The sequence below is a fragment of the Myripristis murdjan genome, chromosome 21, assembly GCF_902150065.1.
Source record: "Myripristis murdjan chromosome 21, fMyrMur1.1, whole genome shotgun sequence".
Lineage (NCBI taxonomy): Eukaryota > Metazoa > Chordata > Actinopteri > Holocentriformes > Holocentridae > Myripristis > Myripristis murdjan.
In genome coordinates this window covers 14,053,689-14,072,459 of record NC_044000.1, presented here as the reverse complement: position 1 = coordinate 14,072,459, position 18,771 = coordinate 14,053,689, and the positions used below count along the sequence as shown (strand labels likewise).

Genomic DNA, 18,771 nt, shown 5'->3' with positions numbered 1-18,771 from the left:
CTGCCTTATTCTTTCTCTCTGTTTTCCTTTATCTCTCGGCACTCCTTTCCTTTCCTTTTCCGTCCCTCTCCTTCCCTCCATTCCTCTTCGAGTGAATCCCACCCGTCCAGGGACTTCAAAGGCATTTCTCCCCCTCATGCTGCAGTCATTTACCCAAGCAGGGCAGGCAGGCGAGCTCGATGCCAAGGCTGGGCACCCTCAGGGGAGGCTCAGGAGCTGCGTGGAAACACCACGTGTTATCTGGTGAAGAGCACGGGGAAAAACACATAAAGGCCCTTAGAAAAAAAAAATGATGTCATGCTTTATGGAATGTATGGACAAATGGTGGTGCAATTTATACAAGGCATTATTTGGCTCTGAAACTCTGACAGTCACAGTGAGTGCAGAGAGAGGATGAAGAAAGTAAGTTCTGCTTTAGAAGTAACAACTAGGCTATAATCTAGCTCGCCTACAGCTCTTTCCCTGAGATGTCTGTTTCTTAGTTTCCATCCTCACAACTATTTTTAGCGGAGCTTCCTATTTTCTGGGAAGCGTCATAAAGCCGGTTGTCAAAGCAGAAACCAAGTAGACAAGACTGGAAGCCAGGCAGTACAGAGGTACTGTCTGACATTGTACTTTGATAGCTGGTGAACTTTGTACCACATAATAACTTCCTTCAGCAGGGATTGTATAGCCGGCTTAGCCATGAGTCTTTACGTTGACCTGCCTTGATTATCAAATTTCCTGTTCTGCTCCTCTCTGTTGTGGTTCATAAGAATGTAAACACGAGAAAAAAAGTAGAAGAATAGAAGAAAGGGACAGTTTTGAAGTCAAAATAGCCTACCTCTGCAGATGTGCTCTTTTGAAGTCATTTCCTTCAAAGCAGCCATCAGAATAGAGTGCAGCCTGTCAAGTAGTTATCTCATCTGTGTGAGAGATTTTTGTTAGGTGTTTCATGGCTTTTCATGACTTTTTGACCTGGCTTGTACCTTTCTCCAGTCACCTGTAGTGGGCGGGATTCTGGTGACTCAGCGGCCGTGGATACTCTGCCCTGCCCACGTCAAACTCGTACACACCGCACTCTTTCTTGCCACCTTGAAGTTAATACCATTGGCAGAAGTTGCACTGCATGACCAAAAGACATCTCAGTGTTCATTTGCACGCACAGGCAGGCACATAAACACACATATTCCAAATGTGTGTGGTTACAGAGGCCAATGCATCCTGATTAGTCAGTGCTGACCTTCAGATTCCAGTCTTAGAAAGGCAAGACCCCAGTGTCGCTGCATAGTTTAGTCCAGCCTATAGGGAACTGCTACGTCTCTGCATTAGCATTGTAAATGCCTTTGCGTAGAGGTCACATGCTGCCATCACATTCACCCAGGTACAGTAAAGAGCAGCCGTCCCCCTCTCTGCCCACCTTTTCCTACCTCCGTCCCTCCTCTCTGCACCTCACCCACCCCCTCTTCTTTCTGCATTGGCCTACATCTGCGCTATCAGCACTCTCACCGCATAAAGAGACATGACTCATTTCTAGGGAAGCGCTTAACTGTCCTTCGTGATCAGCACCCGCTCCTGTTTTCAAATTCAGACTGTATTCCATGTTAGACTCTCATTATCATAATCTTTACTCTGCGCTTGTGATTGAATAACCCCACATGAGTCCTGATAGAGGGTACCACAAGTCAACTTGCAATTAATCCTGCACGTCACATTCTCATTTCCACAGCTGATAAACATATAATCTCCGCATATTACACGCTGAAACACTTCATTCAGAATGGCCGATGTAGCTGAAAGTAATTGAAATGTTGATGTAAGATGCAGAAAGTGCACTAAACAGTTTTGTCCCTCCCTTTATAAAGACTAACAATCATGACTGCAAAAGGTGAGCACAGTGTTAAACTAAATAATTGGGGTTATTGTTACAGTACTGTTGCACCCCTCCTCCAGACACAGTGGCACATCTATAGACCCGTATGGAAAGAAGATAATGGTAGTACTATTAGTCTGGACAAGCTGAGCGAAAGGGTCAGGGGGTTGCTGTCTCTTTGCATGTGTAGGGGTGATTGCTTATTACAGGTTGGCCTTTGGCTGAAAAGGACTGAGCACACAACGGGAAACATGCATGCAAAATGTGATAGATGAGCACAGATATAAGTGCAGCCATTCTCATTCTCATGTAAACACACACACGCACACACACACACACACACACACAGAAGACATAAATTGCCTCTGCAGTGAAGATTGATGAACTCCGTCCATCAATCTTTAAATGCCAGTATGAAGCTCTGTCTGCAGCCATGTCACAGACTGGTTATAGAGCCCAGAAATGCCCCAGGCCATTAGGGAATGACTCTATTAATAGTCTGAAACAATGCTCGAACGGGATGTTATTCATGATAGCTGCACTCTGGAAAAAAAGATTATTTTTCATCCAAGTGATTGGATAGATTTGACATTTTGGAAAAACAGCTCAGCGGCACAAAACTGAGACCTAGACACGTGAAGACAGTGATAAAGACACAGAATGAGGCTCCATTCAGATGGATCTGTCAATGACTCTACACCGAGCATCAAGAGACTGACAGGAATAAAAGTGGAGGGAGAGGGGAGAGAAGGACACACCAGGCAAGATCAGGAGGAAGGACACGGGGAGGCAGAGGAGGGACGTGGTGCTGTCAGTGGGACCAAGAGGCTGCACATCACTCTAGCACCCTCTATTGGACAGATTTGACCAAAACCCACCGCCGCCTCGCTGTCAGTGGGGGCTCCAGTGGGGTTGGGTGAGATGGCTATCATGCAACATGATAGGCCTGTTTGACGTAAGGGCTGTTCCCTCTGCGTGGAGGATCTATTTGTCACAGCAAAACGAATGTGCCATGTTGGAGAGGGTGTGATTATACCTCAGGCTGTGTGTGCCCGAGGCCGGCGTATGTTTATGTCTGCTGTTTTGTGTGTGTGTGAGAATATCGTTGCATGAATGTGTCTTTACTTGTGCATGTGTGTCTGTTTGCATACATGCATGTGTGTATACAGGATGCTTTGTGTGTGTGTGTGTGTGTGTGTGTGTGTGTATGTGGGTGGTAGCAGTTGCGGTTGCTGTGCCACTGACTAATGGACTCATTAGAATGGGGGCTGTGCACATGTGCTCCAGCTGGAATGTCTCCTGGTGCTACCTCTGCTCGTGTTAATGTACTGGCCGCTCTGTGTGGTGTGTGTGTGTGTGTGTATGTGTGTGTGAGAAAGAGAGAGCTCATTAAAGTTAGTCTCATCTGACATCCACCCCCTCACCACAAATGCTTTACTAGACTGGTTATCCTGCTGTGATAAGCCCACTTAGACAGCACAAACACTTACATTCCCCGAAACACACACACACACACACTCACACACATACGCTATTTCTCTCCCTCCTAGCTTGCTCTTACCAATAATGCAAATAATTAGTGAGCTGCATTTGAATAGATGATGTTAAATATGCAGCAAAATTAATGAGATTTTAATTTGTAACAAAACACTACAACATCCCACAAAACACACATGCCTCAGTCTCAACTTGTTGCCACACCATGCTCTACTCTTCCTTGATATACCTGTTTTGGTTTCTGAGCATTTCTTGCTCTGCTGCTCCTCTCTCTCCCAGTAATAAATATCTTGTCTGAGGACAGCCAGATGTTCCAGCCAGCTTGTTAACAGGGGTTGGGGCTGTGCTGAGCTGTGGTGTTAAATTTTAAAAGGCTTGACTCTGGCCTTGAGAGCGCGATCACTGCTCTGCCTAATTGCTCCGGTTCAGTCAGAGGAGTACAGTTCAGCCAATCGTATGCCCAGGAAGGTGACTGCCACACTGCTGAATTATGGATGAGAAATCACATGTGGACCTGAGCAAGAGTGTGCATGCATACACACACAAGCACACACAAATACAGCATATATATGTCATATATCTCTCTATCTATCTATGAATTAATAAGTAAAATTCCATCTTAATTGCACCCTTATTGGGAAAAGTTGTAATATTTAAAATATTTAAAATAAAGGAAATTTCATTTTGGTTTTACAGCGTAAAATGCTTCCTACAGGTGGGCTCTTGAGGAGCTGCTGCTGCTACAGACACTTTCTGCCTGTCTTTCCTCCTCTGATGCTCTACCTTCATCCCCCTCCAGCCCCACCCCACCCCATAACACCACCACCACCACCACACAGACACACACACTCATCCTGGCTCTGTACTGGTGCAAGATCTGCTGAGTAGGGTCACACTGCACTGAGGAGATAAAGAGGAAAAAGAATGAGGGGGAAATGAAGAAAGGCCAGAGGAGGACGATGACAATAATACAATGACAGCAGTGGTTGACAGGGGAGGGATGAGAGGTGCGAAGAGCCAGAAAATACAGAAAACAGAGTAACAACAGTGAGGAGGAGAGGGAGGAAACACACCAGAGCACTTTGTTGTCATGCTAGAAGACCAAAACATTACGAAACGAACTGATGCAAATTTAACTTTCTCTGTATCTGCACAGATGTAGATGTCAAAATATGCTTTTACAGTTCATTGTTAATGAAACTAGACATTCCAGCGTTTCCTCACATACACAAAATCGGAAAAGTTTTGAAAAGTAAGAGGCAAGTAAATGAAGTTGATGAACTCCAGGTCAAGAAAAGTTTGGTAAAATATTGTTTTTCAGACTCCAGTACACATATGACTAACATTTTATGTAGACCTATTAATCATCCTCAGTGATTTAGCCTCGCTGACAGTCATATTACTCAGCCACTATCAGCACATATCATAATGAACACCAAAATCTTCAAATGGAGCAAAGAGATTAAGGTCTTTAAAATATGGAATTTTGAAATTGAAAATAAGTAGGAACACTGTTTCCAGCCTTATCGAAACGTCATGCTACTCCTGCGATTAGGAAGGGGCTTAAGACAACCCCATTTTTGATGGTAATGTCATGGATATGCCTTTATAAAGTGACATCTCTGGCTTGAATATACAACTCAATTAGATTACACAGACACAGATATGTAAACGACACTGGCTGTACTGTTGATAAGGTTGTTATTTCTTAAGCTCCACCGAACAGAAATGGAGTTTAGCAGCATTTTAAACCATGGGGACAAGTCTAAAACTTGGCTCTCAGGCTGTTGCAGTTGGATCCGCAGCTATAGCGCAGTGCTCACTCTGCAATAATCATATTGTCCTCACTGCGTACGATCTTAACTTTGCTCAGCACAGCTCTGGCTGGAGACATTTATTGAGAATTAACTACAAGTCCGCAAGTTGGAATTTTAGAACAGAAATGGCAGAGTGGAGAGAAAGGAGAGCGAGAAAGAGAGAGAGAGAGAGAGACAGATGATGGCAGCATTAGAGAAAAGAAGACTGTTACCATCAGTTTTGTGTTTGAGCTCGGTGATAAGGTGCTGGAGGAATGGGGGTGTGATGAAGAGAGGAGAGGGAAGGGAGAGAGAGAGAGAAACAGATGGTGGTGGAAGAGAGAGGGGGCTGGTGGTCAGCCTGTCAAGGGCCTGGTGAGATCAGCCTGTCATACTGTCAACTGTGTGTGTGTGTGTGTGAGAGAGAGAGAGAGAGGGAGAGATGAGTGAGTGCGTGACAGTATACATTAGCTGAACTATATGGTGAGAAAATCACGTTGCGGCTATTTTGACAGATACTGTGATATGATTCATGATTGTAGTTGGAATAATCATTTTTGGAGAATATGATTTGTGGGCTGAGGCATCGCTGTAGCACCACAGCACTTCATTTATAAATGGCATTTTGTTACACACTTTACCCTTTTCAAAAAATTGCAGCTCCTGCAATTTGGGTTTTGCTCTCAGCCATATCGATATTGCAGTTTAATGCTATTTTTAATAATTGTTCAGCCCTAGTATACATCTATCTGTGTGAGAGAAAGAAAACACATATTTACTTCATGAGTAAATAATCGATAGTATTGTTGGGTGAAACCAGATATGCTAGAACAGCACAGACTGGGCTTCTTTGGGTTTATGAAATTTTCAAAACCAAAATGTACCATGGTTAAGCTAACAACAAGGCTGTTTTTCTTCAAAAGCTGACATTTTGGAGATGCGAGATTTTCACCTGACAGCAGCAATATGCTGTCTGTCATCAGTGCTGTTGCCTGTCTGATCGGTTTTGATATGAATGCACACTGTTGATCCTATAAACAGGTATACATGGTTTGTTTTGGTTTGTGTGTACACCTGCTCGTTCTGTTGAACCTCCCTCAGCTGGCCGATCCTGCTCTCTCTAGACAGCTGTGTATATTTGGAAACATACTATAACATATCAGCAAAGATGGTGAGGAATAATAGGCCCATGTTTCTATACTGAAAACAGTAAACAAACACACACACGCGTGCAGTTGATCACACACAGTTCCACATAATCACAATGAAGCTGGGCCCTTGTCCAAGGCCTGGTCATGAATCACAGGGAAGGAACAAAAGACTTTGCCGTATGGCTTGTTAGACCTGCAACAGCGCTAGTTAGCTCTGACCCCTCATATATAGTTACGCACATGCACACACACACAAACATACACACTGAGTTTGATTCGGTAGCCTGCGCTCCTCGTACCATTGCGAGTATCTGTGTGTGAACCCTTTAATTGGATTGCCACAGTACCCATGTGTATGTTTAGCTGTTTTGTGTGTATACACAAAAACACCCTGCTTTCCCACCTCCTTATCCCTCTCTATGACCGAGGTGTGTGTGTGTGTGCGTTTGCGTGTATGCATGGAGCTTAATGACTAAGCTTGTGTCAGGCTAGTGAAAACATGGTCATTCATATGGTAATAACCAGGCAGAGAAGAAGACAATAAATCTTTCCACATCCTCGGAGACGGTCCAGGGCAGCGAGCAGACCCCGCAGACCTGGGAGGTTCAGATGGGACAGCATGGTGCTCGTATCTCAGACACCAGGGGTTCAGTGTTTGTCTCCAAAAGGGTAAGCGCTGGAAACACTGCAAACTGCCTCTGCCAAGACGATGTAAGCCACTGGCAAGAGCTGTATAAGTGCTGTAGTGAGGCAATGTAGTTAAGTTAATCTTTTTTATTGTTTCCATTGTTTCATTATGGTTTAACATGGCAGACAAAAGGGACCGTGATCAGAATCTGACAGTTTGTTCTTTCACCTTGTAACTTTAAATGTATCACAGTTTCCAGTAAAAGAAAAAGAAAATGGTAGCTTAAGCCTGTGAGCATCATGCTGACTGTCCTATTTAGCAGAGCCTAGCTATGTAAAAACATTTGTTTCCTGCTCTGGCTACTGAGCTCCCAAGTCTCTTGAGAGATGTAAAGCAGTGCAGTCTGACTGCAGACAGCGTGTGTGGCTGAGCGTGTTGAATAGCATCTGGACAATAGCAGCTGAATTCCCATCAGGATAGACTACTTTGTTGTTTAGGTTCTGTTTTAATTGAGACAGAGTGGACTGGCAAGTTGGAAAATGGGATTCTGATCCTGAATGGAGAGCATTACTGAAACTGAACTCAGCTTGAGTTGATTTCTGCTATCTTAAATCTGCTCACAGCAGGCTACATATTGACCTGTTCCACTGCTTGATGCATGGGCAAGTTTCAGTCTCTTAACTCTTCTCAGTGCATTGCAGAGACAGATGATCCATATGACAAGATTACGTTTTCTGTGAGAGCTGAACACCCAAAATAGACCAGTCACTGTTGACAGTGTTTGCCAGTTTTCCAGTGAGGGCAAGTTGGCTGCAGAAATCGTGACAGATTTGTCTACCAGCCGCTAGTTAGGTGCTTGCATTGCTACTCATCCTGATTATCACTGAAACTACACCAGCAGCTTGCGTGTGTTGGCCAGATGACAGTAGCACACAAGGTTTTCTCTGACTCCTCTAGAGACCAAGGAGGTGACATGATCAACAGAGTGGGATTGTTGGCATGCCACCCAAGAATTAAACTAGCAGTGAAGCCTCTTGGGTCCAGTGGCGTTGGTCCTTGTGAACTGAATGTACAGTGAACTGTGTTACAGTAGGAAGGTCTTCTCATTAGAGCTGGAGGCACAGAGGGGCTGGTTGGCCGTGCACTGATTCTAATATTTAATGGTTTCCCTGAGACTTTACTCTGACGCTCCCATGCTGCTAAAGCCTGTCACAGAGATGTCACAGACATAGACACACAAAAACGCATGAAGATGCCAAATCAGAGTGAGAGAGACTAATCATGATTCATCAAAAAGCATCTTGCTATGCAGGGACACTGAGAAAGTCATTTCTGCTGCTCAGTGTCACGACTCAGTTTCCACTGTGTACAGTCACTATCTTTCACAATCTACTCACATAGAGTTTGTTACATTTTTATATGGACATATGTGTATATCATAAATTACAAATATATGCTTTTTTTCTAATTTCTTTAGTCAACAGCAGCCACTGTCATATAGGAATGTTGAGCAGGTATGGGTGCACACGCATGACAATATGTTGTTTTCATGTAGGCACGTATAAATTATACATACATACAAACCTATAAGTTGACCTTACATGGGTTAATGTATCACCATCTCCAGCGGGCAGTATACATGTTTGGTTAATTTTTGAGCATATACATAACATACAGTATATGACACCGTTTTTCCTGTATCGACGCATATACTGTGTTCACATGTTAGATTTTTGCATGAGTATATTACTATACTTGTGTGCATATTATAGCTCTTTTTTACATGCTAATCTTTAAGCATTCACATTACTGCTCTTGGCTCTGTACATGTGTCATCAAAATATTCAAAACTCAACAGACATTTAGAGACATTTTCAAGTGTTAGATCAGTGTCGTCAGTTATCAGCCTTGGCCTCTAGAGCGTGGACCAAGAGCCTGAGAGGTTTGATTCTTGTAAAATGCATCCTTTACATTAGTAAATAAAGTTGTGCGTCCTTCCCTTTGAAACTGTGTAGTCTGCCTGTTTATACTTATTTACAAGGAAAGGTTTCTGATAAGGCTTCAAATGTGAACACAGACTATTCTTAATGTTCGCCTGTGCTGCTACTGTGTGTCGCCAATCAGGGAGTTTTATTAAAGATATATACCGCATGTCATAGTGGGCTGGTTTCAGTAAGTTGCATGTGCAGTTGTGGTGCATGATACATTGGAGGACGATTTCTGCTCTTGCGAGCGTTGGTGAGATGCATGTCTGCGCATGGAGAGGCTCTGGCCCTGAGCCAGAATAACAGCCTATCGCTCAGTTACTGTGCAACTCAGTCCAGCCAGGGTATCATCTGTCTGAATGCAACTGAGACAAATACACTGGAATGTAGCCAGGTCCACACACACACACTCACACACACACACACACACACACGCACACACGGATACACACTCAGGTGATCCACTCACTCAGCCGCAACTGTGCTTCTGCTTAACGCTTGGATCACCACAGTCTCACATTTCACATAACCAGTGATTACAGCATGTAAATGGTGAGTGTGTACGTGTGTGTGTGTTTGTTCGTATATGTACAGATGCATGATGCAGGCACAATATTCTGATCCCTTATGGTGAGGATTGTTGTAAGTTGGCTTCAGTGTTTGTTCTTGAGTGGATCTACATTTGTATGTGTGTCTCTCTGTAAGAATTTGTGTGTGTGCGTGTGCATGTTGGTGTTTATTCGGGACTGTTAATTATGGTCCCCCTGCTTGTCTGCCCACTCCCCCATCACCACCAAAAGTGCACAGCTGCAGGGCCCCCCTGCGCAAGGCAGCGCTGCGTCTAATGTCTTATTATTCACACTGTCTGTCTGCTCTCCTTCACCAGCCATACAGAGCCTGGGGGATGGAGGGACTGTGTATGTGTGTGTGTGTGTGTGTGTGTGTGTGTGTGTGTGTGTGTGTGTGTGTGCATGCGTGTGCGCCATGAGGGGGTTAGGTATTAGCATAGCGGTAATGGAAGGTTCGTTCTGAGTCCTAATTCGTTGGCGCTACTTAATTAAAAGCGATGCGACAGTGTGATTGGACCCATTGATGGATGGAGACTGAGAGACGCCCAGGCGCTTTAGGACCAGGAATATCAGTGTGTGGATGTGTGTCAGCATGCATCTGTGTGTCGAGTGAAAGGAGGAGGAAGTCATTACCTTTTAATCATGTCCTCCTTTATTCTTTCCCCTTTTCTTTTCCCTTTGCTCTCCTCATCCTCTCTTTCTGTCTCTAAATTCTCCCTAATGCCTCCTCATGTCGGGCCAGCCCCCCCCCCCCCCGTTGACCAGCTGGCTCTCAGTGTCAACCTCCTTGTCATCTTCAATCAACCCCTCTTTTCTGCAACACTTACTCTTTTCCTTCCTTTCCTGACTGTCTTCACACTGAGCGTGTAACCTTCCAGTAGTGTGTGTGTGTGTGTGTGTGTGTGTGTGTGTGTGTGTGTCATGTAAAATGGGACAACAGTTTTTTTTTTTGTTTTTGTTATCAAGTGTTTTTTATTTTATTAGAGAAAAAAGAAAATCAACACAAACAATACATATCAAAAATAGAAATACAAAAAAAAAAAAGACACCCACCTACCCCACAAAATGGGACAACAGTTTGCATTCATGTCATTCAGTGTGCTGTGTAAAAGAATAAATCTCTGTCATATTTGTATAATAGCACTCAGTGTACACACTATCTCTCAGCCTGTATAAAATGCAGCGCTGCATTTGAATGGTGAGCTGCATTCGTGATGTGACCTGAAATGATTTGACTTGCATGGCATCGTGTGTGCAGCACCTGTTAGGCCTGGGTGATATGGACAGAATTAAATATGATGTAAATCTGATGATATGGCATAGGTCTAGTCTTTTCCTGGTTTTAAAGGCTCTATTACAGATGCAATTTTCTGACTTTATTAGACTATTCTAGCTGTTGTATTGTCGGTCTCTACCTGCTTGGCCATCATATCCTCATTACTGATGACTGTTGTGTGGGTAAATATTTTATGGAACCACCAATAGTCATCCCTACAATATCATTATAATAGTGATATTGAGGTGTTTTGTTAAAGATGCCATGATTTTGTCCATATCACCTGGTCCTAGGTGCCCATGTAATGTCTCTCAGTCTGTGGAGACTATTCATTGTGTGTAAATGTATGCATGGCAGTGGTTGTATGGGCCCATTTTTGCTCTGTGTTAATGAGCAATTATACAGCCCAATTATGTGCAACTATTTATTGAGACTAACTGCCATAGGGCAAGTAGGTCTCTAAGATAACATACTAACGCACCAGCACGTGTATATGCATGCACAAGCACACACACACACACACACACACACACACACACACACACACACACACACCCCTTGGGTGATAAGCCAGCTGTGGTTTCTGTGAAGAGATGCAGATCTGCCAAACACACACACACACATACACGCGTGCACACACACACACACACGCACACACACACACACACACACACACACACACATAAATGTACACACACATGCATCCACTCATACCGTCCATGCACACATACACACATATGCCACATGCGAACAGTATACAAATCCCCCCCAAATAAAGAAACGAAAGAAATTGCACAAAGTGTAAACACAGATTCATACAGGCATGCACTCACAGATAAAAACAAAAACAAAGACACCCACTAAAATGTACACAGTTGCACACACACACACACATGCAGACGCACACAGACACCCCCGGGGTGGCGAGTCTGCTGTGGTTTAGTGGAGAGATGTAGATCTGGTATAGTGAAAGCCAGAGGGTTTCAGTGGGACCGATGCAGTTCTCTATCTGCAACCAGTCTAAACAAAGTGTGTGCCTCCACATCAAACTGCTCCCCATTATGATAAGACTAATCTTCACCCAGCTTAGCTTCTGTATCACGTTAAAATAGACTTAATCGTTCACAAAGAGATTCTGAGGTGGAATATCAGCAGCATACATTCAAAAGGTAACAGACAGTAGTGCATGTCAGGTTGTTTTTGATCAGGTTATTGCAGTAGGCTTGTGGTTACAACCTGCAAGCACTTTAGAAGTCACATCGCCTCTATAATCTTTATTTTCCAGCTGTTGCCTTTATAACTTTTTGGTCATTATCATAGGGTCAACTGTAATACCCTGGTTTTCAAGTGTGTACAAGAAGGTGCTTGACAGTGAAAGTAGGTCTGCAGTGTTTCGTCATTTGACCTACATAAGCGTGTAGTGGCAGGCTAAAGGAGTGTCATCGTAATTCATCTAGTGCCTGTGTGTGTGTCTCTGTGTGTGTCTGTGTGTGTTTGTGTGTGTAGTGTGAGTTTGGTATGTGGGAAGGTGGGGGGCAGGGGTCTGCTGCTTTGACACCCTAATCCTGGGGTCTTGCTCGGCTTTGTGTGGAGACCTTAGCTGGGAGGAGAGAGAGGGAGGGATGAAGGGATGGAGAGAGAGGGAGAGGGAGGGGGTGGCAGGGGCGGTCGATTGAAGTGGGGGAATTGGGAGTGCAGGGTTTGAGAGAGGGAAGAGAGGGGAGGGGAGTGACTGGAAGGGAGAATGAGGGAATGGGGTTTGCTCGTCCTCCTGCTCTCGCTGTGAAAGGAGACAAAGGATGCTGAAGGGCCTGACTCATGACAGCAGGACTTCCTGGAGTTCACCGGTTAACCTCTGCTGACCTATCCAGCCTCGATCCTCTGCCTTTCCCCGGCCTGTCCCCCCTCCATCCTTCTGTCTCTCTCTCTCTCTCTCTCTCTCTCTCTGGGCTGAAGACGCCTCACCGCTGCCTGCTCCCCTCGCTGCTGCATGTGAGTGATTCTGCCTGCGTGTGCATGTGGATACATGTTTAACCTTTAATTAGAGGTCTTCTAAGGCCATCGCTATACTGTTACTTTAATTCTTCCAGCGATTTGGCCAGTGTTTTCTCCTCATGGGAGACCGGCAAGTGGATGGACAGACTTGTAATGTAATTTGTAATATAGATTTGCTCTCTCTCTCTTTTTCATTCATGTCCCTCCTCTTCCTCAACAGTGACAGGTAGATTTCCCGTGTACAGTGTACACATCAGTCGAAGCTGTAGATGAAATCCTGGCATAGTTACATACGTACCATCTAGATTCATTTTGGTTGGAGATTGTCAGTGTGAGCAATAATGAATGGAAGCGGTCTCGCAGACATGAATTATGTTATCTATGGTCCTCGTCTAAACTACTCATTGGAAATCTGCATTGGCAAAAAACAAACAAACAGAATGTTACTTTATTATGTCAGCAAGCTAATGGTAAATGACAGCTGGCCACATCTGCTTTTGTTGAACCAAACCACAAGCCTAGAGAGCAAACGCTGCCCTGCCTAAATATTTAGCTGTGGTTTTCTGCCGCTGAAGGGCAGACAGCTTGGTTGCTGGCTTGGCACCAGGGGATTGGCACACTGTGGGTCAGCCTGGCACCGGCAATGGCACGGGTAGGAGGATGGGATGGTGGCAGGGGGGTGGGGCCACTTCTGTGGCAGTCTGTCACTTAAAAAGAGAGGGTGGCACAGGCACAAGAGCTTGTACTTTGTTTGAGGGTGGACAGTTTGATTATTTTGGTGCTTAATGTTCCTCAGACAGGTGGGCAGGCAGGCACGTAGACAATCACACACACACACACACACACACACACACACACACACACTCACTCAGCTTCTCAGTGTGGGCTCTGTCCTCTAATAGACAGCCAGCTGGAGAAAAGAGCACACACAGATGCAAGGCTTGATACAGTTTGACTGTGTGAAGCTAAGCACTGTGTGATCACCACATCACATCAAGCATAAGGAGGGGCTGGGTTCACAAATTCAAATGACAAAATTGATGGGCTTTCACAGTTGTAGAAGTAGTCACAGCAGACGGCAGAATGGAGAGAGAGAGAGAGAGAGAGAGAGAGAGAGAGAGAGAGAGAGAGAGAGAGAGAGAGAGAGAGAGAGAGAGAGAGAGAGAGAGAGAGAGAGAGAGAGAGAGAGAGAGAGAGAGAGAGAGAGAGAGAGAGAGAGAGAGAGAGAGAGAGAGAGAGAGAGAGAGAGCTGTCTGTGGATGCTGTAAAAACTGTGTATAGTCCACACACCCACTACAACTCATGCATTTCCATCCTCTGTATTTGTTTGTTCATTCAGAGCTTCATTATCTTCATTATCTGTCATCATTATCTTTGTTTGTACTGGCTTGTAAAGGAATCTGTCAGGTGTTAGTATTTGCTTTGTCTAGGGAGATGCAAGGTAATTCTCTAATGGGCCATGTTGGAGCAATGGCTCCACTCAATAGCCATCAGTCAATCGGCGTCAATAAGACAAAGCAGAGGACAGTGGGCCCTCTGGCTGTCAATGTCCTGAGTGTCACAAGATTGACAGTCTCCCGTACAAAATTAGATTCAGGGCTGGATGAGAGGAATGCTTACGGTAACAACACAGGAGGACGTTCCAGCACTTAGCCTCTGGGAAGGAACTTTCTGTCATTTCAGGCTAATGAAACCTATTGTCATTATCCTAACATACATTCTTTTGAAATGCGGGCGTATTAGACACAATCACCCTCCCGCTTCTTTTGTTACTTCTTCAGAGAGGACTGCTGTGGGTAATTACAAAGAAAAAAGGGGGGCTTTTGGATGCGTCTCTGGGGGTCAAAAGCTGACTGGAAAGCTCAGTACGGCAGCAATCGCTTGTGGGCTGAGAAGAAGATGCATGTGAGAAAGAGATGAGGAGAGGAGGTTTGAGCGGAGGAGATGAAGGGAACAAAGTAGGAGGGAGCAGGGAGGAGAAGGAAACAATCCTCCCAGCTTCCCCCAGCCTCCGAGCTCCTGATGATGATTCTGTAACCATCAACTCGTGAGGAAAGGCAGGACCAGACCTGCCTCCTCTCTCTCTCTCTCTCTCTGTCTTTTTCTCTGTCTTTCTTTTTGCCTTTCTTTCATGCTTTCATTCTCCCTGTTTTCATTTTCTCCTCCCATCCCTCTTCCCAGGTGCTCCTCTGTAATATATGGTTTGCTTCTTTTTGCTGCTCAATTACACGGCGCAGCCTATAGTCAGTGCAGGAGGGATTGGGGTGGGTGAGTTGGTGGGGTGGTGGGGGCAAATGAATGGTTTCCCACTCTGCTGTAGGTATAAACCCTAGGTAGTCGTCTCATCCCCATCTTTCCCCTTCAGTCTGGGCTGAGAGATTTTGCATGGGCGCTCAGCCTCCCATCCATCCTTACACCTCTCTGTCACCCTTTATAACCCTCCATCCCGCCAGCCTCTCCCAGTCTCTTATTCCCTAGGCGGCAGGCCACATATTGACCTTTGAATCCTCCCATTCTGCTCTTTTGAAGGCAGTCTGTTAAAGCTCAAGCAGAGGAGGGAAATGGACTGTCTGGCTGTGAATAAGTGAACACACACGCACGTACACACATGCACGCACACACAAATGCAGGAAATAACAGGATCATTTGGTGGCTCAGCCTGTTTTTTGCTGTTTGAGATTTGGGCTAAGGGTCATTGTTTACCGCTGAATGGTTCAGTTCATTCCTCCATATTTAATGAGTAAGCTGTTTGTTCTCAGATCAAACGATTAGTTTCACAGACACACAACTTGATGGATCAGTGTGTGCTAGGGGCTGCTGGGACACTGGGACCGCTAGCTTGGATCTGGAGCTGTCGTGGAGAATAGCTCCCTATTGTGTGTGGTTGTCAGGCTGATCGGCTGCTGTGGTCCACACACTCAGACACATAGGCACGCACACACACACACACACATCAGCCGAAAGAGTCAGTGTCAGGTCAGCCGGCCAGGCTTGCAGACAGCACTGTATTGTGCACTGGCCCCCAGCTCCCCTGGTCATTTAACAGTGCATCCATTCAGCTGTCAGTGGTGACTCAGGACCAGCGGTCAACGTTGTGACCAGTGTGACCAACAACACCTGCCCTCACACTATAACACACACACACTGTTCATCATAGGGCTTGGCTCATTCCTCTTGAGCAGAAAAGCACCAGCACGGATTATGATGTGATCCCTTTGTCAAAAAATTTTCAAAATTACATAAATAACCAAACTGCCAAACAACAAAAAGAAAAATGAAGTAACATTCAGTTATATTGTATGGCCTTTGTTGTACTCAGTCATTTCCAGGTTAAAAAGGTGGTTTACATGGTGGGAAGAAGAAAGGGAATAACATGGGAAATGAATTTAATCGATTGGTTCGGTTCAGATAGCCCTATTGAACGTATTGTTTTTTCACTTGACCCTCACCCTAATGACGCCCATAGTGGGCCCATAGAGATCAGTATAAAGGGCACAGTGTGATCTCCATTCATTGGAGACCCTTAAACATTGAGTGGAAAGTCTTACCACTGAGATCTTGTGTTGACTTATGTGAGCCCTTCTCGCTTCTTGCCAAAACACTGAATATGTCATGTCAAGTGCCTGTTCGACTTTGACACTCCTTGTGGCCCGGCTGTGTGAGTGGCATGTTTTCCGCAAAGACCCCCTCCCTCTCTTCTTCCATAGCTTTGTTGCCATCTATTTTATTGACACCCGTCTTTAGGGGTTGCTCAACTGGGGCAGAGCGTGGAGGGATATGCTAGAGCTCGTTGTAGAGGGAATGTGTGCATGTGTGTATGCGCACAGATGTGTGTACATACACATAGTTGTGTGTGAGAGAGAGGTGTTGTCAGTCAGCCCTCACTGGGTGAATCAATATGTCTTTTGTCTGTGGCAGAAAGAGCCTCCATCCCATCAGCCTGCAGAGAGACATAGTGGCATCTCGCAACCCCAAATTCACCCACCATCAGCCAAACACTACTGACTCAGTGACCCGCTTCTTCTTTTTTAATAACACTTTTTATTATGTTGGTATGTTTTTGGCATTTATTTGACACTCTATGATGGATGTATCAGCAGAGTAAAGGGACATTCACATTGACTTTGTTCACTTGTTGGCCATTTTGAATGCTTGGGAAATTTTTTCCTGAAGATGGACATAAACATACGTGACTAATGCTTATCAAATTAGCTGGAAGACTAGGGAACAACAGCCATAACAACTGCTTGATTTTAGGAGGGAAGTTAGTTAGCCATTTGATCAGCTATAGAAAGCTACTAGTTAGTTGTGTGTGCAAGACTGGGTAGCGATAAGCAATAAGCTGCGGTATACCTTTACCTTCTCTCCCTGTATTTGTCTGACTGCCTGCCTGTCTGTCTCATTCTTTGTTTCTCTCCCTCCCTCTCTCTGTCTGCATTTCTTGTAGTCCGACTGCTGGCTTCGAAAAGCTTGTCCCGTGATATTCCATTCAAAGAGGGAGATGACTGTGAAATAACGTGCAACTAGACCTTGTTCAACAGACGGCCTTTTAATTATGTGTGGCGAGACAAGTGAGGCAGATCCAGTTAAGGCTGACATCAGCAGTATTTTTACTTGTGGTGGTGCTGGAGAACAAATGTTCCAAGCGCACCAGACAAACGATCTTTTAAATGCCCCTTGCCCAGCCGATGTTATCATTGAAGTATTCAGTGGCAAATTCACCACAATATCATGTCTGTCAAGTGTGCTGTCTGTGTGAGTGTGTGTGTCTGCATATTTAAAGTGTCACCTCTTTACAAGTATGCATACGTTGTGTGTGTGTGTGTGTGTTAGATCTAATGGTTGAGTCGGTGCCCCCGCCCTGCCCTGGTGCCCTGTGGTGCCAGTGTAACCAGCCTGACGATGTGATCCCAAGGCACTTGCACACACACAAACACACACACACACACACGCGCACAGACATATACACACCCCACAACACGGCACTGCTGAGCTAATGAGTCATCTCTCTCTCCCTCTCTCTCTGTCTGTCCCTCTGTATCTCTCTGTCTGTGCAGGGGACATCACTCAGAAGGGCTATGAGAAGAAAAGAGGCAAGCTGTTGGCACCGTACATCCCACAGATACAAGGTAAGGGCACATGCCTGGCATAGGCCTGCTGAAAGCTTAGTCTACAGAACAGGTTTTACCTTGGTGTTGCTACATTTTAGCATTACTGTTAGCATGCTGTTCATGCAGGAACAATCAAAAAGAGAAAGGCATCTCACAAGCTATTAATCATAATAATAAAAATGATAATAACTTCCTTTATATAGCACAAAAGCCAAAGTACTTAAGAGAGATGATAGTAAAATAGCACTAATATGAGACAAAATGTAGACGGCATCAAAATATATAAATAAATAAATAAAATAAAAGTAGAGCAAAAGCAGAGCCAAAACAAATTCATGCATGCATGTGGAATTTGAGACTATTCACTGAAGTCAAAATGACCAGATGGAACATCACATCGCCATAAAGCTGTCATGAAATATATCTCAGAGGATCTCAGCGGCTCTATACTTTCCTCTTTGCAAGAGTGTGACCCGGTCACCTGCTCAGATGCGTCTCTACTGGCGTGTCCTTGACTCCTTGGGTCAGACTTTTAGCTGTGATCCTCCATTCTTTCAGGCTGATATTTATGTTATAACCCTGTATGGGTCCTTGCTTCAGCTTTATATTGGAAATACAGGCCAAATTAAAATTGGTCCCAAGCTTCCAAGGGTAAGAGGATGTAATGGAGGTCATAAAGACAAGGCGTTAAACTCTGTATGAATCAAAGTGGTGTCGTTTACGATCAATCAGCGCCCAGTCTAATCATTTCATTGTGTCTGTGTGCTGCTGTGATAATGTGAATGCAGGTCTTTGGTTAGAGATGATTATGTTTGTTGTATTGTCTGTCTATGGCCTGTGAGAGTGCGTGGGTTTAGCCTAAATGTATTTATTCATCTATTCAATGTATTTTTAGCACCAGTCATTCAGTC

The 18,771-nt window shown here is 44.7% G+C and overlaps 1 protein-coding gene across 3 annotated transcripts in view; it reads left to right on the top strand.

The window, feature by feature from the left end:
- LOC115380389 (disco-interacting protein 2 homolog A) overlaps nucleotides 1–18,771 on the top strand; it is a 94,811-nt gene that overhangs the window by 36,363 nt on the left and 39,677 nt on the right. For all 3 annotated transcript variants that reach the window (XM_030081543.1, XM_030081544.1, XM_030081545.1), the window contains exon 2: nucleotides 17,807–17,878. In XM_030081543.1, the coding sequence (XP_029937403.1) occupies nucleotides 17,807–17,878 (72 nt within the window). The remainder of the gene's footprint in view (nucleotides 1–17,806; nucleotides 17,879–18,771) is intronic.